This window comes from Apis florea, unplaced genomic scaffold (genome assembly GCF_048593485.1).
Source record: "Apis florea isolate Af1SG1 unplaced genomic scaffold, ASM4859348v1 contig_3367_pilon, whole genome shotgun sequence".
In the NCBI taxonomy this organism is placed as follows: Eukaryota; Metazoa; Arthropoda; class Insecta; order Hymenoptera; family Apidae; genus Apis; species Apis florea.
Genome location: NW_028256746.1, coordinates 4259125 through 4285260, shown reverse-complemented (window position 1 = coordinate 4285260; position 26136 = coordinate 4259125). Strand labels below are relative to the sequence as shown.

The 26136-nt window shown below is 38.6% G+C and overlaps 2 protein-coding genes across 6 annotated transcripts in view; one reads left to right on the top strand and one right to left on the bottom strand.

The window, feature by feature from the left end:
• Ktl (BTB/POZ domain-containing protein Ktl) overlaps positions 1-26136 on the top strand; it is a 91952-nt gene that overhangs the window by 51839 nt on the left and 13977 nt on the right. For 4 of the 5 annotated variants that reach the window (XR_015293257.1, XR_015293258.1, XM_086911814.1 and 1 more), the window contains one exon: positions 4563-4668. The exons of the other annotated variant lie outside the window; for it this stretch is intronic. The gene's annotated coding sequence lies outside the window, so the exon portion shown is untranslated. The remainder of the gene's footprint in view (positions 1-4562; positions 4669-26136) is intronic. 5 annotated transcript variants of the gene reach the window in all.
• LOC100866345 (uncharacterized) overlaps positions 286-26136 on the bottom strand; it is a 44761-nt gene continuing 18910 nt past the window's right edge. Inside the window, exons 2-8 of the mRNA XM_086911807.1 lie at positions 4571-4756; positions 4047-4194; positions 3631-3907; positions 3247-3490; positions 2984-3121; positions 2590-2877; positions 286-2457 (exon numbers count right to left, since the gene is read on the bottom strand). Coding sequence (XP_086767933.1) covers positions 2069-2457; positions 2590-2877; positions 2984-3121; positions 3247-3490; positions 3631-3907; positions 4047-4194; positions 4571-4756 — 1670 coding nt within the window. The 3' untranslated portion in view covers positions 286-2068. The remainder of the gene's footprint in view (positions 2458-2589; positions 2878-2983; positions 3122-3246; positions 3491-3630; positions 3908-4046; positions 4195-4570; positions 4757-26136) is intronic.

The following is a 26136-nucleotide window of genomic DNA, read 5'->3' as shown; positions in this document are numbered from 1 at the left end:
ATGTCTAGAATCATCTTCCATTCTAAGAGTTTCTCAAATAAGTCACGTAGCTTTAGATGTTTGAAGAGCGAAGGATGTAATGTATGTTCTGTATCTCGAAAAGAAAAAAAAAAAAGTTGCAAGTCTTTGTGCAACCTTATCTCGCAAGTTAATTGCGAAAGAGAAATGTGTATGGATGAAGTAGGTTAATGAAGGAAAATATAACTGCGTCGAAAGGACATCGTTACACATTGTGCTTCTTGTGTTTGTTTCGCGAAATGTGTAATAAAAGAAAACGACTAGAGATTATTTGATAAAATCACATTTCTGTATTAACAACGTTACAATATTACAATATATATATATATATATACTATATATAGGCAGTTTATTCGTGTTGTATCTTTTATTGTGGCGTGTAATAAATTTGTAAGTTATTGTTCATTCGCGTCGATCGAGCAACGCTTTCGACTAGTAGCCATCTGTTATCATAATGATAACAATAATACGATAAATGTAACTTAAACACGTAGTTACGTAGGCAAGTGTCGAGTCATTGGGAGTCGTTTTTCGTTAAAAAATAATTTATGATTCATTTTCATCTTTGTCAAATTACTCGTGAAACTCTCAATCTATCTTTGTCTTCGATTTGTCGACGCGATCGACGTATTTCTCAAAAAAAAAAAAAAAAATATTCAATGATTCGTAACACCAGTCTAGTTTCCCTGTACAAATATTTTCTTCGGCATTCGATTGGCTTCAAATTATAATCTTAATCGACTAATCTCTTAATGTTAATCTACGTTATAATATCATACGCATGTGTATCATACGCTTACAAATGTATGTGTGTGTGTGTATATGTACATGATATGCGTATGAATAATTTCTAATATAAATAGTTTGATAAATAAATAGTGTCTCGTTATCTCTTTGCGTTTCTTTTTTTTTTTTTTTTTTTCTTTTCTTTTTGTACCGGTCGCGATCCGCGCTCGAATCATCGAAAGAGAATAATATTCGTCTCGAAATGGCTCGAACAACGGTACAAGGATAAATTACTCTCGTGTAATGCTAATATTTGCACGTATCGTTATACTATATATATATATATATATATAACCATTTATCGCTGCAATACGAATTTCGATTGGACTAGTTTCAGTATCTTTAGCTAGCAATGCCTACTAGTATATATAAGCGGTTCCTTCGATAAAGGCTCTAGATCATGACTTTTACATCGACGTGAATCGGACGATCCTCGTTTCATATTTTATTATTATACATTTCGATTCGAAATTAATGAAATAATTTCGTTCGAAGCATAGAAGATCGTTGGGTTTAAAAAGAAAAGAAATTTTTATTTCGAGAAAAAGTATTCGACTATCGTCAATCGTTCGCGCGATATATAATGAAAGATCGTCCGATTCGTGAATTCTACGCGTGGCAGTGAACTAGCACGAAGCTTAAACAAACACGTCGACGCGAGTCGAGGTTATCTCCATGTGGACGGAACGTTTCCGTGGTTCCTCTCGTCGAAAGCCGACGTTATTGTCCTTAATTGCACCGCGAATTAAGTGATCCAATAACTGGACCCTCTTACGGCCTCTGTGAGGGACCCGTCTTGTCCAGATTAACGCGCCACCGTGTTCGCTATTACTTATCGTCCTCTATCGATCTCTAACAATATCTTAAATCAAAGGCGAACAAACGAGACAAAAAGAAAAAAATCAGCCTCTCAAAATAAACTTTCTTTCCTAATTCATGATTTTTCCATCCATTCATTTTGTACTGTTCCACTACTCAATTCGAACTATTCGAAAATTCAATCCATGTATAAAATTCATAAAAATATTTTTCCAATTCCTCGCACTCGTATGCATGATTAATGATCAACCTTCGTATAATAATTTCATTTGCGTAAGAACTTTGCTTCTTGTACGTGCGTGATGAAAATTGCAATATAGTTTAAAAAAAAAAAAAAGAAGAAGAAGAAGAAGAAAAAGAAAGAAAGGAAGAAAGTTCGATTTAAATATCCATTCAACGCACAGTTCGATCTACAAGGATCTTAACGATCTTAGCTACGATCGAGCTACGTGCTTGCCTCGTCGATCACGGTGATCACCCTGTTATTAGGAGGCACATTAGGAGCCGCCGCGTGCCATTTAGGCTTGGCTTCGGTCTCCTCGTTTTGAGGTTGAGGTGCCGAGGGACGGTCGAGGTTCGACTGGCCACCTTTCGAACGCGCCAGGGACCACCTTCGACCTCGGCGATCCGTGATGATCGGTATTTCAGCTATCAGATTGTTCTCGAACTCGGACAGCATCAGATAGTTCTCGACCTTGTTGCACGAGGTTATACAATCCCCGATGTAATCGAGGTCCTCGAGCATGTTGTCGGGGAGATCCATGTCCGCGATTCCCTCCTCAGAGATGCACGTTAACTCGGGTTTCTCTGGGGCAAGACCGTCGACATACTCGCCTGAAACGAGATTTCATTCTCTTCTTCGTCTCATACAAATTTTATTCGAACGATTAGTTGCGATTTAAAATTTTTTAATCCAAAGACACGATCGTTGACACTATGGATCCTCCCCCTGGATATTAAGCTCACCTTGATTCGGCGCGATCTCAGCACCAAGCACGAGGGCGGCTGCAGCGGCTCCGGCAGCGGCCACGTGCGGGCCATCGTTGTCCGGTTCCTGGCTGAACGACAACTTTCTGCGTTGCGGACAAGCGTCCGAGACGCAGAGGTGCTTGGTCCCGTTAGACCTGACGTGTTTGTGCCTCGACAAATTTCTTCTGTGAAGATCTATGAAGAAGAGGGTGAAGCTGCCCACCAGTACACACGTCGAGCTGAAGTAGTAACCAGCTTTCCCGCCGCAACTGATGTTCATGTATCCTGCAAAAACTCTCCCACGCTTAACTCCCTTTCCTCGATTTCTTCTCCTCGTTTCGAACGTTATGGAGAAAACATTTCGAAACGATTCGAATGTTACCCGTTTTACCTGAGATTGGAACTCCAATCGCTATCGGTATGGCTTGGGAACATTGAACGAAACCCCACGTTCTCGCGAAATTTCTCGCTCTGACTCTCTCGTACGTGTACATTTTCAGGCTGTAATGGTAGCCGCCGCAAAAGATGCCTGTGAAACCAGGATTTCTTAATTTTTAAGGTGAAATCAGAATCTGGCTTTCCAAATTTCATTTGTTCAAGAAAGAGAAAAATTCGCGAACAGGTCGGGGACGCTTATTTTTCGAGATAACGTACCGTAAATCCAGGCGAACAACACATATCCGTGATAATTTCCTTGAACGGCGGTGAGGGCCAGAATGCACAATCCGCATACGAATACCGCCGCTTGCGTGAGATACTGACGCGCTATCCTGCATTCGACGCTGCGATGCACGACCAAAAGGCCAAAGGCGACACAGCCGAGGGTCCAGGCCAGACCGAGATAAGCCTGAAGCAGGATCACCGTGTCCCCAAGGCCTTCTTCTTCGGCTTGGTGCGCCTTAAAGAAGGACATTTTTTTCTTCACGACGTCCAAAGAAAATTAAATATTGTTTGTTATCGTGTGTTAAAAAAAATATTATACGTATGTACAATGATTCTTTTAAGAACAATAGATTAAATTTTCCGTTGCTAGTTTACCAGGTAAAATATCGGAGTGTTGATCCCGAAGGCAGATATCCCAGTGGACACGAGCAGTATTCTTACTGTTTTGCTCTTCAGCGTGCTGAAGTCGAAGAACGGCGGACCATCGTCCGTCTTGTTCTTATCCTTAATCTTACGCTTTTGATTTTTCAGATGTAGAATAGCTCTACGTTGCGGATGATACAGGGACGCGCTTCGATAAAACGTGCCTAAGATGAACGTGAGGAAAACCACACCGGTCACCGCTTGAAGGCCTAAGCGCCATCCAATCTTGCTAAAAAAAAAAATAGAAAAAGAACGTTCTTTAGTTTTTAACTTTTCGTTTTCTTTTTTTTTCTTTTTTTAGCATTAACGTTTTCATATCGCGTTTGACGAAAGATAAAAATTTATATCGTGTTATATCATAAGGTTACCTAATCATTCCCTTTATGAAAGCCGACATGACAGCGATACCAAGGCCACTTCCGGACACGATGAAAATCTCGACCAGTTCTCGTCTCCTCTTAAAATATTGCGCCACCATTAACGTGCTACAATCCCTGGTCATGCCGACTCCTATACCTGTGTAAAGTAATATAATAAAAACTCCATGATCTCATCGCGTTATCCCAATCTTTTAACTCGATTAAAATTTCGCTTAATTTATATTTTTTTTAATTTGTACCTTATAATTTTGAGAAATCGCACGAGCGAATCTCGTTTCTTTTCAAGCTATTTAGAGATAGACGTGGGCGTGCGTGAAACTTATAAAAAGTCCAGTCATAATTGCGTAACCGTAAGAAAGAAGGTGAAATGATGATTTAATCGATTGAAAAAGGAAACGTTTCTGCAAATTATGTTTATGCAACTTCTTATTATACTTTTCTCTTCAAAAAAAAAAAAAAAAAGAAGAAGAAATTGAGAGTAAAGGAATTGATAATATTTTACAGTGACTCACCGACAACGGTGCCATAGCTGATGAACAATTGGTGGAACTGCGAGGCGAAAGAAGTGAAAAGGCAGCCGAGTGCTGTAACGAGGCCACCCAAAACCGCGGTGAGTCTTGTACTTTTTCTCCGACAAAACGCTATTGTTACCGGTGAAACTAGTAGAGCCACTCCTGTCGACATTGCTCCTAGCCATCCTATAAATAGATCAATCTTTCTTAATCGATTTTTTCATACATTTTTTCGATAATTTTTGGCAAGAATAGTTGAAAAACGATGGATAACGCACGAATATTGTTATGGACAACGATCTCCTCTTTCCTATTTCACTACTTGTTAAATTTTCTCGAAAGAACCGTCTCTGATCGATGAGAGAAATTAACACGATTGGAATCGAACATTTCTTGGAAAAGCAACTGAAATCTTTCGCAATCTTCACACAAACTCTTCGTATTAGTTAAATCTTTATAAGCGGATTTTATCGTGTTTATAATAATTACAATCAACTTGTAACGATAGTTTCTGATCTAATTATATAGATAATATCGAGTCGATTAAGCAAAGCCGAAAACACTTCACGCCTCATTGTTCATTTCACCGATATTCAAATTCTCTCGAGCTTCATTTGCACCGGTACGATTTATGCGTTTCATATGCCGGATTCGAGTTTCACTCGCTCGTCGTTTCAATCTCTACCGGCCATATTTCACCTTTCTAGTTTGCGATTGTAATAAATGTTTCACGTAACCGGGCTTCCCCTCAATTAAAATCATATCGCGGCAAGATCGATATCCCTATCTATTTCGTCCCAGTCACCGTATTTCCACCACACTCTATTTCTCTCTTCGTCCAATTGGATCATCGTTAAGAGATCGAAATGATAAATTGATTTCGAGTTAGCCAACCTACTTGCCACTTTCCTCTATTTTATACAGAGTACCAAGCGGATAGAAAACACGTGTACCGATTTTAAAAGATTAAAACAGACTACAAAAAAGACTAGATGTCTGACGAAAATTTCGTACAATCATTCTTCAAAAGTAAGTTTGATCTTTCATTGGACGAAACGAGAAAGATCTCGTAAAATTTAATCTAATTTAATTTTGCGCACAAATAGATAAAACCATTTCATTCACACTTCCATCCCACATTACAAAATTAAATTACCCATAACCTCGTGTTTGTTTCGTTTTCCTAAAGTTACTTCTTCAATTTTTCGAACACCAGATATATCTTCGCGATCCTTCCACCCATCTCTCTTCCACGCGGTTTTCTTTTACCTCGGTCTTCCTAAGACCGGCTATCAAACACCGTTGAACCTTCCGTTGAACAGAAGTCAGACTTCTCTATCGAGGTTAAGACCGTTTTAATTACAAACCGCGACGAATAGCCAGGCCTAGTTGTTACAGGCCTGTGCCGTTTAATTAATTTTCACGCGAACGGAGCCGCGGATGCTCGGGCAAACAGTCTCATCGATCAAACGGGGAATGCCGTCCATCGCAGAAGATGGGGACGCCGCGCCGCTCACACAAGACAAAGGGAAGGTATTCCAAGGATGAAAAGCGTGGTTATTAATCTCTTTCGACTCGCAATGCGAGTATCTATCTAGTGGAACTCGAGTTACTTTGATTTAATAGGTTCGTGGCTGGGTCGAGGTGTCGGGCTTTTTCTTTTCGACTTCAATTGAGAATTGAGATCTTTTTAAAGGAGAGCGAAATAGGACGGTACCCTCGATTTTTCTCCTTCGTTGTACAAATGATGGAACAGAAGGTTGAATGGATTTTTATTTAGAGCGAAGTGATATATCAAAGGATGAGGAGAGATTTTTTTTTGTTGAGAGATGTTTTTGACGAGGAATAGAAAAGTAGAAGAAGGGATGAAGATTTGTTCCGTGAGAAACAACCGGGACGAATTTATCGATTATCCTGTCCAAGCAATTTTTTTTTACGGCTTAGTTACACAGAGACGCGGAGTTAATGGATGACAAAAAGGTTCGGTTATTAATCTCGGTTGAATAGGTCGGAGGCATGATGAGCGTTGTCCAACGCTCGTCAGGAATAACTTATTCGCAGGGAACGCTCTTTTCTTTTTCACTTAATTCCTCCTCTTATTCTCGTTGCTCCGCGTGACGACCGAAATTCTTTCTGAAATTGTAGCGGTTTATAAAGAAAAATGTGCGTTTGAGATTAATTAAAACACATATAGTTAGAAATAAATGAAATGATTCTATTGAAATTTTTCTTCTTTAAGAAAATATTTTAGCATCACCAATTTCAAGTTGATTTGAAAATTTTCTTGAAGAATTCATCCTTCTTTCCATTATTTTGTAGAAGTAAATTATGTGGGAATGAATTAATATAGGAAGTTAAGAAGGATCGTGAGGAAGTTGCAGATTTCAAAGGAATCGAATTCGATGCCTCCCCCCCCCCCCATTATACACCGTTTCCTCTCTCCACTCTTGTCATCGGTCAGGATCAAGAGTCTCCATCGAGAATCCCCAAGGGTGCTACGATCTCTACCCTTGAATTTCGTTCGAAGCGAAGAAACGAACGAGAGGGAGAGTGAATTGGCGAAATAGCGGGTCAACAGCCCTTTGGATCGTAACCTCATGACAACTCCGTCCAAACGAGATGCTGGGCGATCCCTAGGGGGAATAACAACCAAACTATAAAGTTTACGATCGAAGATCGTAGTTGCAGATCCTTTTGTAAAATTTTTCCAACCGTTTTATTAACCGATAAAATTATAACGCGAGAAGACATACCAAGTTTAAACAAATATCACATCTTATCTGTATCTGAAAATTCAGAGATTTTCTTCGTGTTCACGAAAAATTCATCTTAATCTAAATTTACCTCGCATCCTCCGCGTTCACTCGATGTTATTTAAAATTAGCAGTCTAATGTCTCTCTTGGAAACTCCACTTTCCTCTTCCTCGACGTGATGAAACGAGAGAAATCTCAGAAGAGGTCGAGAAAAATTCGGTACAATCGAAATCTGCTTCGTTCCTAAACAACGACCCTCGTAAATGGAGGGCGAGAAGGGAAGGAAGGACAAGAGCTCGTTAGCGGGTCGAGGTGACGTGGCGAAGCGAAGGAAAAAGGAAAACAGAAGAAGAGGTAACGTCAGACGAGCTCGGTTTTACGGGAACGACGATAAAGAGAGGCGTGGTTTCTTTTTTCTTTTTTTTTTTTTTTTTTCATGGTTTTTGCTCGTTGAATTATAATAACGCTCGATAACAAACGTTTGTAGCGAGACGGTTATCGTTTCAGGCAAATTGTCGTTCCCTTTTTTTCTCCGTACCCCATGAAATATTCAAGCGATACCGTATTTTTCTTCTTCTCGTTGTCAAGGCCCGCCTCGCAAGTTCAGACTCGATGAGTTTCTCCGTTTGAGTTTCTGCCGCTTGTCCGCGATAAATTTTAAACGCACGAGGAGGGGAAAGAACATCGGTATGGATTTGTATTCTTCCGGCAGATTTAGACACGACAGATCGATATCAATATGCTCTGTGCGCGGCGCGATGATTTAGAAACGTGAGTTGAATTAGGACAGACTATTTCTCTACGAGAATTTAAATGCGTATGAATTTTTTTTAATAGCCCGTAATAAAAATTTTACGACAACGTTTGTAATTGTAGTAGCTTTTTTTATTTACGCCTTACTTTGATTTATCGAAGCGTTGTAATGGAATTAATTTTGAAATTAATATAATAATAATAACGATAACAGCGTCGTATCGGCCTCTCTGTTCTTTTATAAAGTGGAGGGGCACAGGAATGCGTGCGTGTTACTCGTATGTTTATCGATCGATTTAGAGAATGAGATTGACCAAATATTGAAATTAGAAAATGGGATCGTCGACGTATGCATATCGTACCTACGTTAAGAGGGGGTTGACGATATCGTTTCGATCCTTCCAACAGCAACCACACTCCAACAGCCCCGTGAATCCCCGCGGCAAGAATTTGCACCATAACGCCGGTTACTACGACCACCCAACCCCAACCACTCTCAGGGTAGTAATGCTGCCTTATGGTGCATCGCGCGATGTATCTACGGACCATGAAAACCAGTTAGACGAGAATAAGAACGCTTGTTTCGGTCTTACCTGGCTTTACTCGTGCCATTACTTATTAACGCTGTATTCAACTCGATGCTCGGTTATAATTAAACCAGTGAACGGACACACGAGTCTGCTACTAATCTCTATTTCAGCGTAATAAAAAAATATTTCGAATTTTATCGAAGGAGAAACGATTCCAATTAATTTAGAAAATGTTTGGAAGAATAATCGTAAATTTATCTTTCCGCGTAAATTTTGAAAAATTTTTGTCTCGTAATTAATCCCTTTTTCCACGTATGGAAGGAAATATATTTCGATTCTTCTGGGAAAAATTCCGGTTGAAAATTTAGAAAATGAATTTTATCTTTACACGAATTGAAGTGAAATTTAGATGGAAATGAAATTTTTCGACGAATCGCCAATTCAAGGGGTGCGTAAAGTGTATCCATAAAGTCAGACCTAGGATCTTGATTTTCATCTCCTTCGATTCCCTTTGGTCCTCTTGTTTCTCGCAGACAAACGACTCCCTCGCACTCTCCCGAGAACGAAAGTTCGCCTATATCGCCGGAAGCTACCCCACTGTCCTCGTGAGCGGGACTGAGAACGACAACCTTTTCGTTCCGTTCTCGAGGCTTCATATCTTGAATGATTGTCACCAAGACACACCGTCCATGTTTACTATCTTTTCCCTCTCATTACACCACTCGTTTAAACAATTTCTAAAACGATTGGATTTCCACGTGCGCGAGAAATTTGCAATCTCAATTTCGATCGATCGAGTATGTTTTAAACAAATTCTATTGTATTTTTTTTTTTATATTAAAAAGTTGATATAGCGTATAAATATAATGAAAATATATTCGGTAACTTTAAAACTCGAGGGACAGATGAGGAGAATGATAAAGATACAAAGGTAGAATATTCAAATAAAATTATCCTATAAATAAGATTCCTTTAGAGATCTTTCCCCAGGGAAGATTCGTCGTTTTAAAATTAATCGTGCGCACTTCCTTTCGTACATATATTGAAATAAAATCGAAATTCGAAAGATAAGATAGACGAATTTCAGAGATACAGGAAGTTTTAATAAAATTCTCTCTGAAAGGAGAATAGTCTCAGATCTTTCGATAAGCATGTAAGGTCAGAATCGGGATTGAAAATATATTCGGAACTTTATTCCAGTCACGGTGGAGATTAAATTCCATAGCTTGTGGCAGATGTAAGATAGCCACAGATAGATAAAGTTGGCAAACCGGAGTGTCCTTTCCATTCTTTTATTCCGAAACTTTCGCGGGGGAAGTTTTAAATCGAGTCGAAAGTTCCTCCTCAAAACAAAACTGAATTCGAGACTAATGTCTTTCTTCCACCTTCTACTTATTAAAATAGAATTAAACGATACTTCTTTTTTTCTTTCCTTCCTTCCTTTTTCTGACCCTTTTTCTGAAGAAAAAGAATTTAATGTTAAATGAATCATTTTGAATCATTTCCTTTTTTTTTTTTTTATAAATATAATATAATAATACGGAGAAAAATATCGATACGAGTGTATAAATAGAGTGATCACAGGATAAAATTGAGATTCTTCTAATTCACTCGTTTAAATCTAACATGTGTGTATCCAGGTCACAGGAATCAATGTTTTCGTTGAATTACGTTAAAAGCTCGATAAACAGGGGATGCGTTGAGTAAAGAAACGAATGTATAGACAGATTCGTGGATCATTGTAATTGAGTCGAGGAGAAATGTACGAATAAACGAAAGTAAAAGTTCGTCGTTTAATATATGAAACAATAGAATCCCCACCATTTCGAAAGGTCGAAACGATTCGCGACAATGGAGCCAATATAACAATAATGTAAAGTCTCTTTCCTCGTATTTCATTTTCAATTTCGGATAATTTTTGCGAAAATTTATCGCGATATTTATGTTGCTATAATTTACAACGAAACAATGAACAAATTGGTTTAATCGAAATTGGATGATTTTTCATTTTTATTCGTGTCCAATATTACCGTAAAAAAGATTCATTGTTCGGTATTTATATCTATTTTCGGTATTATTGATTTTCATAACACGAGAATTTTCTCTGGAATTTTGATAGAAATTTGTCCACTTCTTCTTGTCATCGTACTCGAGGAGCGCGAGGTAAAAGTTTTCCAAAATAATCGATATCCGATCGAGACGGGGTCGTCAATCACGCGTTGTTCGGAATAATTGAAAAATTAAAATACCAAAGAGTATCGCATCCTCTTCTCATCTTTCCCTCTTCTTTTCCCTACCCTTTTAAACGCCAATTTCTCGAAACCATCAATTTTTATACAATTTTTCCAACTTCACCTATTATCGATCCAATTGTACGAAAATTAAAGAAAAAGAAAACTAATATTATAAATTCTAATAAAAAAATGCGAAAGAACGATAAGAAGGATGATGAATCAACGACGATTTGTCCATCATTTGTCTGAACGTTCGAAATCACCGGTCACCACTTGAATCCACGTGCACTCCAAGCCACCTGCTCGCTCGAAATAAATCGGGCGCGATTGTTTTCCCCGTTTCGATTGAAACTTAACTGATGTTTCGTGGGAGGAATGGACGGTGTGAAAAGGGACACAACACACACAGGCAGACGAAGGGGGCGCGTTGTCGAACGCGGACTGGATTCGGTTAGGTGGTTCAGAGAAGAGGACCGTCGCAAGCTGGGCTTGCGTAGGGGAAACCGATGGGCCAATCCCCTCGTTTTCCAACCTCGCCACGTGCTTTCGTGGCTGTACAGTTTTGCGTTTCGATTCGTGGTCGGTGAAGATAAATCGTATTTAGAGTACCTGCGCTGGCCAAACCTTATCGGTTTTGCATACACCAGGGCGAATTGGAGGAAGGGAAATCTCGATTTCTTAGCGGGATTGATTGGATTGGTTGCGATTATTCGCTCTTTTTGCTCGGTTTGGAGAGTGACAAGAAACGAGCCGTTAATGTTTTGTATCGTAGGTTTATAGGATGTACAATCGTGCAAATTTAAGATTTTATATACTTAGAAAAATATTTAGAAAATTCATCTTGTTGATTGGAAAAGAAAATGGATTGGAAATTTTCAATCGTAAACTTTAAACGGAACTATCAAATGTAACGCGTTCATAACTTAATATTTTTGCTAAGAAGCGAATTGAAATTGAAATTGAAATTTTCGATTAAGAATTGAATTGAAGTCATAACTCCACGCTTTCTATTCGGTAAGCGGAATCGATAAAGTGGTTTAACCGATCTCTCGCGTAACTATAAATCAGTGTCAAGCGGAAAACTCGATCGATCGAGTGCGAAAAAAAGAAGAGAAAAGAATAGAAAAGAAAAAGAAACGAAATGAAACGAAATGGTAATGGAGATAAGCTCCAAAAATTTAATATGGCGAAGCGTGTGCGCGGTAATAATTGGTGGATTACGAGTTTAATACGTCACTGTCGGCTCAACGATATTTCATTATTTTTCTTCTCTATCGGATTTTTCTGCAATAATTTGCATATCGTTTCGTAACACGAACGATTTCATCCTCGTATATTTGCACTTTTAATTATCATGGCGGATTATTAACTATAATTAACTTTACCAAGGAATTACGAATGGTACGAAAGGAATGAAAGATTAGCGCGACGAAAAATATAATTGAATTTTAACGTCTTCGTGATATAAATAAATTTTATTTATTTATAAATGAATATAACGAATTTTATTTGTTTAATCGATATCGTGATGTTTTATTAACCGCTTCAAATATTATAATTTGAAAGAATTAATTTACTATTGAAAAAAATATCGTGCTTACTATGATAGATTTATCACGATTTATCTCGAGTTAAATCGAAATGAAAGATGGAATTTCAATTTTCGGTCGTAAATTCGGAATGAAAAATCGAGGTCGAAAAAAAAAAAACTGCACCGTTGCGGGAAATTATGCAGATAAGGGGTGTGAATCGTTGCAAAGCTCTTCTCTAAGATAAGACGCGTGAACTGTTTTCAAATCGTTGGTTGAATACAGAAGTAGAAGGTCGGAAATAAATTTACCGTACAGCAGAGTCAACCGTCTTCCGAAAGGAAGTACTTTATTTTCTTTAATGCGCAACGGTAGGCGAAGTTTTCGAATGAATCCAAAAAACACTGTATTCCGCAAGATGTCACGTAATAATTCCTTCAAACCACGTTAACTCATCAATGGTCGATATATTTATTTATTTTGATAAATTTCTCTTTTCGACGTTTTTTTCTTTCTTCTTTTAAAATTATCATATCGCGATATTTGATATCACTCGATCGATCGAACGTTTCTTTATTGAAATTTTAATTCTCATCAATCGTTAAGGAATTAACTGGAAGAAACACGCGAATATTCCATCGAATTTCGCGGAATCGTGTGTCGTAAACTTAGGTGTCGCCCTATTTTTATCGTGGTCTCCGCGTTGCAGCTGTTCTATCGTCAAATGCATATAAATCCCAAACGCGGTCATCCACCATTTTAACATAAACAGTGTTATAAAATACAATTTGGAGATATATTGAAAATAAGTATGCGAGCAAAATTTTAAGGATGAAATCGCGGTGCCATTACCACATCTTGAATTCTCGAATTTAATCGACTTGATGTAATGGAAGATTCCATTCGATCGGCGTTGTGTCGCCAAGAACGAAATATATAACGGCAGATACATTGGCATCCAAATTGTCCGAAGTCGTCGTTCTTTTGGACAAATGGCTCCGGTTAGTAGGTTGCTCTTCGTCTAACCAATTTTGTCGAATTCGTCGAGCATCAACAATGATATATAGAGACGATTGGTGTATCGAAAAGCGAAAAAATTGTAATATCAAATGGGTTGTTTCGATCAAAACAATTAGAGTCAATTAAATTTAATAATCGATCGTGAATTTTAGATATTGTTTTTTTGTACGATAGAAAATGAGATTCGAAGGTCAGAAAACAAAAAAATTAGCCTCATTAGCAAGTGAAAATAAAATGAGAAAACAGAAGAAAAAGTAAGAGGTAAATGATTCTTTAAGGGTGAGTCACTCGCGCAGTTTTTATTCTGTTAAAGAAATCTCAATGGATTCTAATTTTTTTGTTCTCAATTCTTTTGCTAAATCATTCTTAATGATTTGCACATTTTTTTATCCTAATATTTTAATCGATAATTAATCAAATACCAAATCAGATCAAAGTAAATAACAGATATGATTTATAATAAGTACGTAGTTAGATAAAGATGGAATGTTATAGCAGATAAGAAAATTGAAAATATCGATATCAGGAAATATATATATATATATTTGATCATTTCAATTCCAACATTCATGTTTACTGACCCGAAGAATAACGTTCTTAATTTGCCAAAGAGAAAAGCCAAGAATTTCCTTTATTTGTGTTTGTTACACAAGAAAAGCTTCTTTTCGATGTTTGCTCAACCATTTGTATAGCTTTCAACCTGTAATGTAGATTTCCTTTGTTTCGAGATTATCGATTTATGCTAGTTCATGGATTAACTCGTGACTTTCTCTTTCGTCGTGAGCAAAAATTATCAAACAAATCTTCTTGTCGAAGGAATTGTTATATCGTCATTGATTTTAGAAAGAAAATTATCAATCTAACATTAATAATATAAGGATGAGAGAGATACAATTTAATAAAATTAATTAACATGATAGAAAAATCGTTTATTCTAGCATCGATTGTATACTGCTGCGTCATCTTTCGAAGGTAGCGGTCAAAGTCTATATAAAGATTGCGAAATTGCAATGGGAGCTCATTTATCGCTCTGATTTATAGACGTATCAGAGGAATTAATTAGATCTCGAGATACGAAGACAAAAATTTGTCTATCCCACAAAAATTGAAATAAAAAAGAATTTTTAATTACGATTTCTTTACGATAATAATTATATGTAGACAATTGATATTTTCTTTAAAGCAATTATAAAATTATTAAAATATCTCAATCTTATTATTGATAATAATTTATTATTGAAAGTAATATCGCAAGCAAATTCAACAGCTGTTCGTTAGCTGTATACATCTCACGTATCTCTTTCTCTCTCCCTGCTAAATCTGAATATGTTAAACTTGCGAGCTTTTGCTGTCGATAAAGAAGATTTCTCACGTTGATCCCTGCTTTTCAAACTTATCTAAACCAGATAAATCTCCGAGGATAGAATTATTTTATCGAAAGCTGGCACATCTCTTCCTTCTGATACAACAACCTTTCGATCGATATACATTTTTAGTGAATCAACGATAAAAATTATTATCACTCTAGATATCTTCAAAATTCTTTCAAAATTTACTTTTCCCATTCAATTTCAATTCGCCCTCCCCACTCGAATAAAAATTCAACCCAGATTTCCAAACTTTTTATCAAGCAACCAATCCACCTTTATATCTAGATCCTCGCCAAGATTCCCTTCTAAATCCAAGCACGCCTATCTCCCCCGGATCGTAAAAAAAAAAAAAAAAAAGAAAAGAAAAATCTATCCTCGTTCGTGCGGAGAGAAAAAAAACTCTCGTATTAAAAAATCGATGCATTCTATCTTATTCCACGGTTTTCCACGCAGGAAAAACTCAACTCGGATGACTCAAGCCGCGGGGAACCAACCGGTTGTTCACAGAAGGAAACTTCCCTCAACTCGTTCGGTTTCCATCCAAGGAGAGCTCTCGAATCTTTCTTTCTTTGCGAAAGCACGAGACTCGAGAACGACTCGTCTCGTTTACGTTGCGCTTTTCTGATTGACCGTTCCTGCAGATAAGAAACGGTCATGATCCTCTCTGTCGACGACAGCCACGAAAAAAAAAAAAAGGATCCACCTTTTTATTCCTTTTGCGCCCAAGGGTCACACACGCCACTTTTTGCCCTTGATCCTCGGTCGGTCTGCTCGAAAGGAAGGCGAGTGGAAGAATGCTTTTGACAGAAGGCGTCGGCCTTATGTACATTCGATGACGAAGTGATCTCGTAAAGGGAATCACGATGATACGGGGAATCCCCTTCGATTCTGACCGAGGAAAATCTGATATATCGGCTGTGGGGGAAGGGAAAAAATTCTTTGATAATTTTAATACCGTTTTTGTGGTAATGGGGGAGAGAGGGGGATCTTTCAACGCCGCCAGTCTCTCCTTTTCTTTCTTCGAGAATTTATTCTTTGAGAATGATCGCGATGATAATGTCAAGATTTATCCTTATTCTATCTTTCTATCTTTTCTTTGCGATGGTAAACTTTAGATTGAATTTTAATGAAAAATTTTCAAAATGATATTTTATTTTTATGAAACAATTTTGACATCTCCTTTTTGTTTCCCTTAATATCTATCTACTCAATCAATTGTTCCAGAAACAATAATGCTACTTTCTCTAGTTTTTACACATTATTGGGATACATTTGACAGCTTTATTCACGGCGATCTTTTATTTTTATGAAAATATTTCTTTTGTCAGATATAATTTTCTAGATATAATATCTAGAAAATTAATTTTTTAAATCCAATTTAAACACTAAAATAAAATTTATTATATAAAAATTGTTTAATTTATCGATAAGGTAATCTTATTAACTTTATTTAGCTTATTATATAATTTATATTATATGTTTATAAATAAATATATTTATAAATTGATAAAATTATTACTGACACCGAAATTCTCGATATTCAAGAGACGCTATCCACTTGATTTTAAATCCAACATTCAAGACGTTCGACAAGATGTTTTGGATTCTGGATTCTCTAATAATAAACTTCTTCCAGCTTCTCTAACATTTTTTTCTACAACACAATATCTACGTACAACGGCAAACGATCTATTCAGAATTAATCTGTTCAGAAGAGGAACAGCCAGTTAATTCTAATACACTCAAATATAAATAAATCGCCAAGTAAATTCTTCGTGTAGACGAAATCAACGAATGAATCACTGTCAACCGAATAAGTTTTCCCATTTCAAACGCGATCTAAAATTATAAACACCATTCGAAACGAATAGAGACACGATCCGCTATAATTACACATCGCATTTTTCATTCACGAGTCCCGTAATCGTCGAAGCTTGTTCGTTGAATTTCCTCTCGGTTTAACAGATCGGTCACTCGTGAGATCGATTCTTCTTTCTTTTCGCGCGATCTACCACGAGATACGTCGTACGAAAACGAGAATTTCACTTTCCAATTCCGTATTCTTCGTAATTCATTGCTCGAATTTACATTCATCGATGAGAAGCAACGAGATGGTAAAAAAATAGAGAAAAATCATTGAAGAAAAATAATTGAATATTGCATTTTCAATCAGTTGTGTTAATTAGTATTTTATACGTAAAAAAAAAAAAAAAAAAAAAAAAAAAAATATTCGTTTTTGTTATAATTTAGAGAAACGAGAAGAATTCTTTAAGATTGAGTAAAAAAAAAAAAAAATGAAAACGTTGCATTGGCCTTTAATAAGATTAAGCGTACGATTCATACTCCCCATGGAATTAACTCCATGAAAGAACGAATTTCTATTTCGAGATTCGTCAATTGGAGCAGTCAATGACGTCGATGTAGATACTTGTGTACTTCAAAGCGTATCTTCAATAGTGTATCTCCTTTGATCAATATTCGTTTCGTTCTTTACGACTTCTTTTATCAGCTTCGAAACGAGAAAGGGAAGTATTTTTAAATTCGATTCGATAGAAAAACTCGAGTTGAAAATTCCTCTATGGATTTCCTACCCATGTAAACATTAACTTTTACAACGTAAAATTACAAAACTCTTGAAAAAATACTCGTGCAACTTCTCACGAATATCGTCATTAATATTACTTTGATTCATCATTAATACTACTAATATTAATATTGCCAATTCATCGATTGCTACCTTCTTTCTTGACTCACGTTACAATTTTTAATCGAAATCGTTATTATTTAAACAATTCAAAATGGGGGGGAAAAATCGATCGATACAATGAAAGAATTCTTGTCGTTAATATTAATATCAACGTTTCGCGTTATCCAGCAGGAAGGTAAGCGGCAAGGAGTAACGATGATAAGCGGAAATAATACACGAAGACCGGTGGTAATCTTCGTAATGCGTTCCAATTTATTTAAAGATACGAGCACCTGGGTGCATCGAGAGGGAAATTTTAGTATTTCACCGAAATGAAGTTAACTACACCCGGGAGGACAGACATAATATACCAACGGTGGAAAACTATATTAAAAATTATTTACGAGCAAGGGCGGGTAATAAACTCGGCGAATGTAAATCGAGTACGACCGTGGTAAAGTGTATAAATGTCAAAGGGAATAAAAATTCGGTTTATCACGGTTGACGGCCATTTTTACGGCGTTTTAAAAACGGAGGTGAACCGTTCGCTTGATACACGAGTACCCTGAACGACGTCACTGTCTCTTAAGCGTGTTCTTTTTTTTTTTTTTCTCTTTATCTCAGTTTTTTCTCGCCATCGTTTTAATCCAGTTTTATTCTCGTTCGAGAATGTAAATCAACGATGTAATTCCCGGCTTTACAAATCTATTGGGCTTCAATCGCGAAGGTGAGCAAGTATTTTAACTGTGATTTTGCGATCGTGAAATCTTGGTTTTAAAGATTGGATTCGGATTAATTAAGTAGCTTCGATGAGATTAAAATTTAAAGAATTTAATAGTTTAATTGGTTTCGAATAACACATTTTCTCCTTGCGCTTTCATTGGGACAATTTCTCCCAACGATAACCATTTCCAGCACTTTCGAGAACTTCATTTTCGAGTTCTCTAAAAAGCATCACGCTTCGTTTAACGAATACGATCGGAAGAAGTCTGGGAGATGTACTTACAATTAGCTTAAAATCAATTACACGGTCGCAGTTGGTGCAATTGTCATTAGATCGGGTTCCAATTAAAGATCGTAGCTGCTTATAATATGCTCACGTTTGCGAGATCTTAGAGACGATTGCAACGAAAAGGAAACTTGCGACGAAAGAGAATTGCGATACAAAGATGAAAGAACGAGAACAGGAATGTTCTTATGAAAGAACAAAAAAAAAAAAAAAAAAAAAAGAAAAGAAAGAAAGAATTCGAGCGAAGTCTGCAAATCGTCGAAATTTGAAGGATTTACGAATGCTTTCTATAAATCATCTGGATGCATCTGGACAGGATGTCTCGAGTGACAGGATGTAAGTTTATATTTCTCTTTTACGGCGCCATACTAGAATTTTACTTCCATGTGTCAGTTAATGATTTCTGCCAAACATTCTTTCGATCGAGATGAAGAATATTTCGATAAACTTTTGTTATTATTATTATTATTTGCAATTCTTAGTTTAAAATTTTTTTTTCAATATTTTTATTATTCAATTATCCGTTTAATTATCAAAATTCCGCGATAAGAAATTTCTTTTTAAAATAATAGATTCTTCGACGAATCTATTATTTCGTTACGCGTAAGTTTTTGTTCGTTTACCCAAGCACCTCGAATATTTCCCTCGTTTTCGAGGGAAATTCAAATAATCGCGACGTCTCGCGTTTCAACAGACATTTCCAACCGTTCCTCTTCGCCGTTGTGGCGCGTTTCTTCGCACTCGAACGCCAATTTTTCTCGTCATCTTCACGCCCGTTCCCCGATAAATCCGCCTCCCTTTCTTTTTTCCCTCGAAACGACTCCTCTGTTCCATCGCAGCCTCGATTCTCCAACAGTCTTCCCCGGTATTTTTGCGCCGCCCGTATCTCTCATTATTTTATGGCGGCCAATTCGAGCCGCGAATATCGCGCGTGTGCATCGTCGTGCGCGTAACCGTTGACGAGGAAGGATCCCCGTAATGGCCCCTAAATTGTATCTAACAAACTCGATTCCATCACACGTTCTCACGATCCACCGTATCTCGGTTCGTGTTCACAGTTGTCAGCAACGTCGTCGCGAGTACACCGTGAGTATACACGGTGTGTCGTTACGGTGTAAAAAATTATGCGCGGAAAAACGGAGCGATCGTTCCGACCGTGAAAGTAGATCCGGACGAAAAATGTGTTAGATATGTAGGGTCGTTCGACTTTTCAATCCACTCTTGAATCGAATTGTGAACATTTCTTTCGAATATTTTTAGATCGAGTTTTATTTTTTTTTGTACGATATAAAGAAGATAAAAAAAAAAATATGCAAATATGTAATTAATATGTGCATTTTTTTTTTAATATGCGTCATCATCTTCGTTTGAGGGAATAAAATTTTAAAAAAAGATATATATAATTCAGTGACAGTATTGTTAATAATAATTAAAAGTTTCCTCGTTAAATACAAAATCATAATTCAAACAATATGAACCACCCATCTCAAAGTAATAAGTTTTCATAATATAAAACCTATCCAATCGTTTTCCAATCTTCGTTCCCTCGTGCTTTCTTACCTTCGAGTTTCTCTATCAAATTCGCCTCGAGATAAGAAGACGCAATTATTGCAACTCTTTCCTACCTCGAATCTTATCTTACCAAAGCTTATCCACCATTTTATAGTACTTTCCCACCGAGACCTAGAAAGGCAATTTCGCTTTTTCTCTCCTCCGTCTCGTATCGTATCGTTCGCAACCAGTGCGACGGAAGAGCAATATTGCGAGATGGATCTGTGCAAGAAGCGAGCAAAAATTTGCGGAGAGAAGGAGGAGGAGGAGGAGGGGGATGGATCCTCAGCCAAGAAGAGATCGAAGAAATTTCCGACCGATTGTCAACGGTCCTCCTCCTCGGAACGATGGTCGAAGAGGATGCCAGAGAATCCTCTTAGCTCGGATTCTCTTTCCTCTCCGTGAAGCTCCTCCTCCCCCCTCTTCCCTTTCCTTTATCTACGCTGTTACAATAATCCTCACCCCCTCCTCGAACCTCCTCACGAAGGCGGTTGAACCTTGGAACAGCTTGACTCTTCTTAACAAGCGGGAATTTTTGAAGGAATTTCAACGTGAAGAAGGCCGAAAAATAGCGAATCTCTCTCCGTGTTCCCCCGGTGGGGGACGATTGCAGAGAAATTTTATCGCCCCCTTCTCATCTTTCCTTATTTATCTCGTTTCGTTTCGTTCTTGGCTTGTTTCCTCTTCGTGAGAATTTCAACAACGCGTGCGTGTTATCGAAAACGAGGATTTTTGATCGAGAGAGATAGGATTTAAGAGGGATTTTCAATCTGATATCTGAATTTCAATTCGAATTGACGAGGAACTTATTTTGCATACTTTTAATGTCGAGTAAAACTACATGAGATTTGAGAATGTTATGAATCGTAAACGAATTACGTAAATGAAAATGCGAATACTTTTTATATTCCTCTGATTGATTGTAATTTCTCAAAATTTGTTTGTTCTCAAAGTTTCGTTACTCGTTACTAAAACACTTCTTTCTTAGTGCTCATCTACACTCGTACCTGTCACTCAACTGTTCTGACGCATTTCCTCTAACTTTCTAAATAACGTGCTCGAAAAACTCTCTCGCCGCTCTTCAATTTGATATTTGCGATCTGAATGAATGAGATTATTTAGATGGTATTTCAGTATTTCGGAGATTAAGATTATTCGATAGAATTTTTTTCGCGAAGAAAAAAGAATTTTATCTGAATTATTAACTCGGCCATATTTCCAATGAGAAAAGAGAAATCAAAGGCGAATAAAAGTTTCCATGGATTCGGTAATTAATCGAATTCGCGATCGAAGTTTTTCTTTTCAACCTGATCTGGCCCGTCTAAAGGCACGTATACTTGTTCCGTATGTGGTTAATACTTGGACAAAGAATGCGACAGCCTCGTTAAATCCCGTGTCGTGTTTTTAGATGCGTGCTCTTTTTCCAAACTAGTTCTCGTTACGTGGAATTCAACGACAGTTAAACGAATACGAACTCGAAAGATTTTCGTTCCATTTGATCGATAGTTTCGAACGCGCGTGGGCGGCGATCTGTCTTCTGTCTGCGTCGTGAAAGTTCTCGACACGGGCGAGATATGATGGAATAATAATGCCGAATTAATTTAGCTATGAATAGGAAATCCAGCCGATGAATATTTGAACCGACGCTATAACGATTCAAATTAACTAATTGAGATATTGTGCGTTATTGTAACGAGTCTTTGAATCTCTTTTGCCTTCGTGTAGAAGAGAAAGAATATATCATTCGCAAAATATATATATCTTATATCTTAATCAATTATTTTACACAAACGTCAATAACATATAGACCATTAGCCTCTGTTTTCACAACGAGATCGCGTGGAGGATAATTGAAAATAGAGAGCACCGTGAAAATCATAATTCGTATTATCTATCTCTCGTTTAATTTTCTACATAACGAATGGATCCATCTTTCACGAATCCCGAACAAAGAACCAATGATAATCGAATCGACCTACCCATCATCGATTTCTGCTCACGATCGAATTTTGGAACGTTTTTCCTGTCCACGAGCCTCTTGTACACCTGCTCTCACGTGTCCACGTTTTCTCGAGTTGAATCAACGTGATTTTCTACGTGATGTCACTTTTAGACAGTAAATCTTTGAATCGTTTCACCGGAGGATGACGCGAAGAGAACAGCTCGTTTTTATTCGATGACTCGAATAGGCCATCGATGCAGATTCACGAATTAATATTCGTGAATAAGAATTTCATTTTGATATTGGAAAAATCGATGTTCGAATCGACGAAGAAGAGGATAAAGATCCGATCGAATTATTCGTAAAGAAATTCTCATCGACTCGAGCAAAATTATTATCATTGTTACCGATCCAACGTGTTTTTGTTCAATGTTGACATAAAACGAATACTCTGAGAATTGCCGTCAACGATTTTGAATGAAGGAAGAGCACACGGCCAAGTGTTGTCTCCTGGTCTTCCTTTACGATAATTGAATAGCCGACCGCTTTCCAATTCGGTTTAGCTGCTATTGTTTCGATAAGGGAACGCCTGCTTCCGTTTCGAGAGATAACTGGGCCACGTGTGAGAAACAGGGACAACGCCGCCATCTCCTTAGAATTGCGAATATTTTCCAAGGATTATTAGACCGGCCGGTACCATCCTGCCTTTGTATAGATATGTTTTCCCAGTGGTTTCGTCGAGACGTCGCTTATGATCTATAAATTACATTGGATAAATATATTCTGTTGTATATACAACTGGAATACACGGATCTAAATAATTGAAAAGAAAACGTTACCTATAATTAATTAATCAACAATAATCATTATTTTTATTTTTCATTGTAAGATCCATTTGGAGATTCGAATTACTTGCGATAATTAAATGATGATAAATTAGACAGATTATCTTATAATTAATAAAAATAAGGAGTTCACACGTATTACGACACTCCATACCCTTTATTAATTATTAATTTTCGTGAAATTTTGTTGAATTTGATTGTGCATATTAAAAAGAGTAGTTAGCCACATTTGCTCATTACGTTCACATTTTTTAAATCAAAATTTTCGTGTAAAACTAATACTAATAATATAACGTACTTTTTTCAAATGGATCGTGTTGATTTATCCTTCTTACAGTTTCAAATTCTCTTAGAATTGGAAATACTTTTGAGAGTAAGAAACATTTCTTTGTTGAGTGAACATTACATCCAAAATTACTCTCCAAAGGATATCTATCCATCCGCGAAAAATATTTCGTAGAATTTTATTCAAAAATGGTGTAACTATCGTCTTTTCTGCTCACAAAATACACGGGGAAAACTCCTATCGAACCAATCGTCCCCCCATAAACGCGACCATTCCAAGTGCACAAAAACGCAAACTAAGGACACTCGGAAATGATCCCACAGCGGCACAAACTACCGCTGTTATAACCGGCTATACCGGCCGTGATAACTCATCCGAGGCTCGTGAAGTTTAGCAGCGACAGGGGTGGAACGCTTGCCAAGCGGCGCTCCCACCCTTCCGCCCTTTCTTCGCCTCCCTGTAACCGCGTGAACCGAAGTGAACTCCTCCCGCGGGGGGAGGAGAAGGTGTCGCGTACAATTAGCGCGATTCATATCTCGTTTATTGGGCGGCAGATGTAAGAGTATTGGGAAACACCCGCGTCAGATCTGGCCTCCCGCCAGAGAGATGGTATCCGAAACGAACGAGGGAAACAAGCGGACAAGGCGAGCGAGGTGAAAGATGCATTTCGCCATTTCACGCTGCTTTCCAGCTGACGCTCTTTAATCGACGATTCCCACGATCGAAGGAAATTCCTGTATTCCGCTCTAACCGTTTCCCGCCCTTTCACGAGATCTTTCATCGAGCAGAAATTTTGTCGACGATCTAAATTTAAATTCTGGTTTTTTTTTCTTTTTACGAATTCCTTTCTGTTGATTCTAATATGTTTCGAAAGGATTTGTGATTTCCAATCTCGTTCGATTCGATGTAAAATTTCGAGAATTTATGTATCAAATTTTTTTGGGGGGAAAGATCGTTGATACGAGAATTATTTTCCTTCTCTTTTTATAAACATTTCTGATGATCGAGATTATGCATCTGTGAATCAAATTAATTCCCGTTAGAAGGAAAATCAATGGTCGATCGATTCGTTACGCAAACGTGTGTGGTTGATCAAATTCGAGGAGCGGAGGTTTACGCGAGAGCGTACGAATGGATTATGTATTTGAAACTTGTCGATAGATACTCGTATACCGTTCCTCGCGCTAACACGAGGCGATACGTATCGTATCGTGTTCGAATAGTAACTGAAACCCCTGTTTAAAACCGTGCACGATGGTACACGCGGTTACGAGTACGTTCGATTTGTAAACACGATTTGCGCTACGACCGACTTCTCCTCGATAATATACTATATCGAGCACGATCAAGTCACGTACAAGCGCCTATAAATAAAATGATTTCAATCGAAATCAAGTTAAAAAAACCTGCCCGCTCGACTAACCTGTCTCCAAGTACACGCGTTGCCCGAACTTGTCGGCCACCTGCCGCAACAAGATCCCGCTAGATCCGTGCACACCGTGGGACAGCATCTGTACCAACATCCCCACGAACAGCACCACCCATCCCCATCCACCCTCCGGATAATAATGTTGCTTCAACGTGTGCAGTTGCCTGAGATCGGCCGCCAATTGTTGTTTAGAATTGCGAGGATGGCCGGCGGCAGGCGATTGCTCGTTCCCGCTGCACGCGACACCGCTGTCGTGCACGGACAATCGTGGCAAAGATCTGCTGCGACAAAGCGAGCCGGGAACCAGCCTCTCGTGCTTCCTTCCCAATTCCCTTCCATTCGCGCCTCTCTCCTCCTCCTGCGCCGATCCCTCGCACTCCACCCCGCAACACTTACGACGGGGCCCTCCGCAATTTTCGCAGTTTCTCGTCCGCTGGCCGAGTTCTTCGTCCACGTTCGAGGATCGCCCCGTTTTCGTCGTCGGCCATCCAAGATCCACGCGGCAAGAATCGGCCGCAAGTTCACGAGAGGTCGCGCAACTCGGTATCGTTGCGTCGACCACGATCAGATTCGCGTGATTCTGCGACGAATGTTCGAGTCGTTGCTTCTTATTATTATTATTATTAGCAGCGGTGCCCACTAACTTATAGATCACCCTGGCAGAGATCGATCCTTCCTTGTTTTCCGCTTTCCTCCTCCGTGTTTTCACTCTCTTCACTTTCTTGATCCGCACGGCCCCGAAATCCACGCTCACCCGTTGCTCCCCAACGGTCGAACACTCGTATGCGTCATCCTTACGGAAACTTTTCGCCTCCTTGATCCCCGCGTGGAAAGTTCTCGTTTTGTCGGCCAGCAGTTCCGATTTGGCGGTCTTGCTATTCTTGCTCGTCTTATCTCGAACGGGGGGGAACGATTTGTTGGAAGTGGAAGTTTCGTTGGCCGTCGAGTCTCGTCCTTGAATTTCGTCCGTGCCGGCCACCACCAGCCTCCCCGTCCCCACGTTATTCTCCTTCGTGTTCACGATCTTTCCTTTCGGCTTGTCGCACTCGACGACGCTCGAATCTTGGGAGGAACGAGATTCACGATCGGTGGCGATCGGTGGCGACTTGCCGGTTGTCGTTCGATCGTCGCCGATCTCCAGATCCCCCCGGGAGACAGCCATTGTCCGGTCTTCTCAAGCCTCTTCTTCCCATTCGCCTCCTCGCCGTCCTTTTCGCCGTTTTCGATCCTCCGCCTCCTCCGCCTCTTCCATTTCCTTCTTTCCTCCGTTTTCTCCGTTTCTCCACCGGATGACGATTGAACGAGCGATCGAATCTCGGAGTGAAACGGTGTTGCTCAGTCCCGACGATTGTTCCACGAGTCTCGTCCGATCCAGGATCTTTCCACGTGGATTTGCTCGATCCCGTCCTCGCGCGAATCTTCCTCGATTCCCCAAACCTTCGTCCCTCCCTCGTTCATACCACCAAACCTGGCAAAACCAACTCGATCTCCTCCATCTTCTCCAACAATTATTTCCTCGAATAAACCTCCCAAGCAGAAGTGCCGAGACATCGTTTCGTAACACGAGACAAGTCAAGTTTTCATCCTTATAACGAGCTTAACAACGAGTATCCTTATCGTTATACATT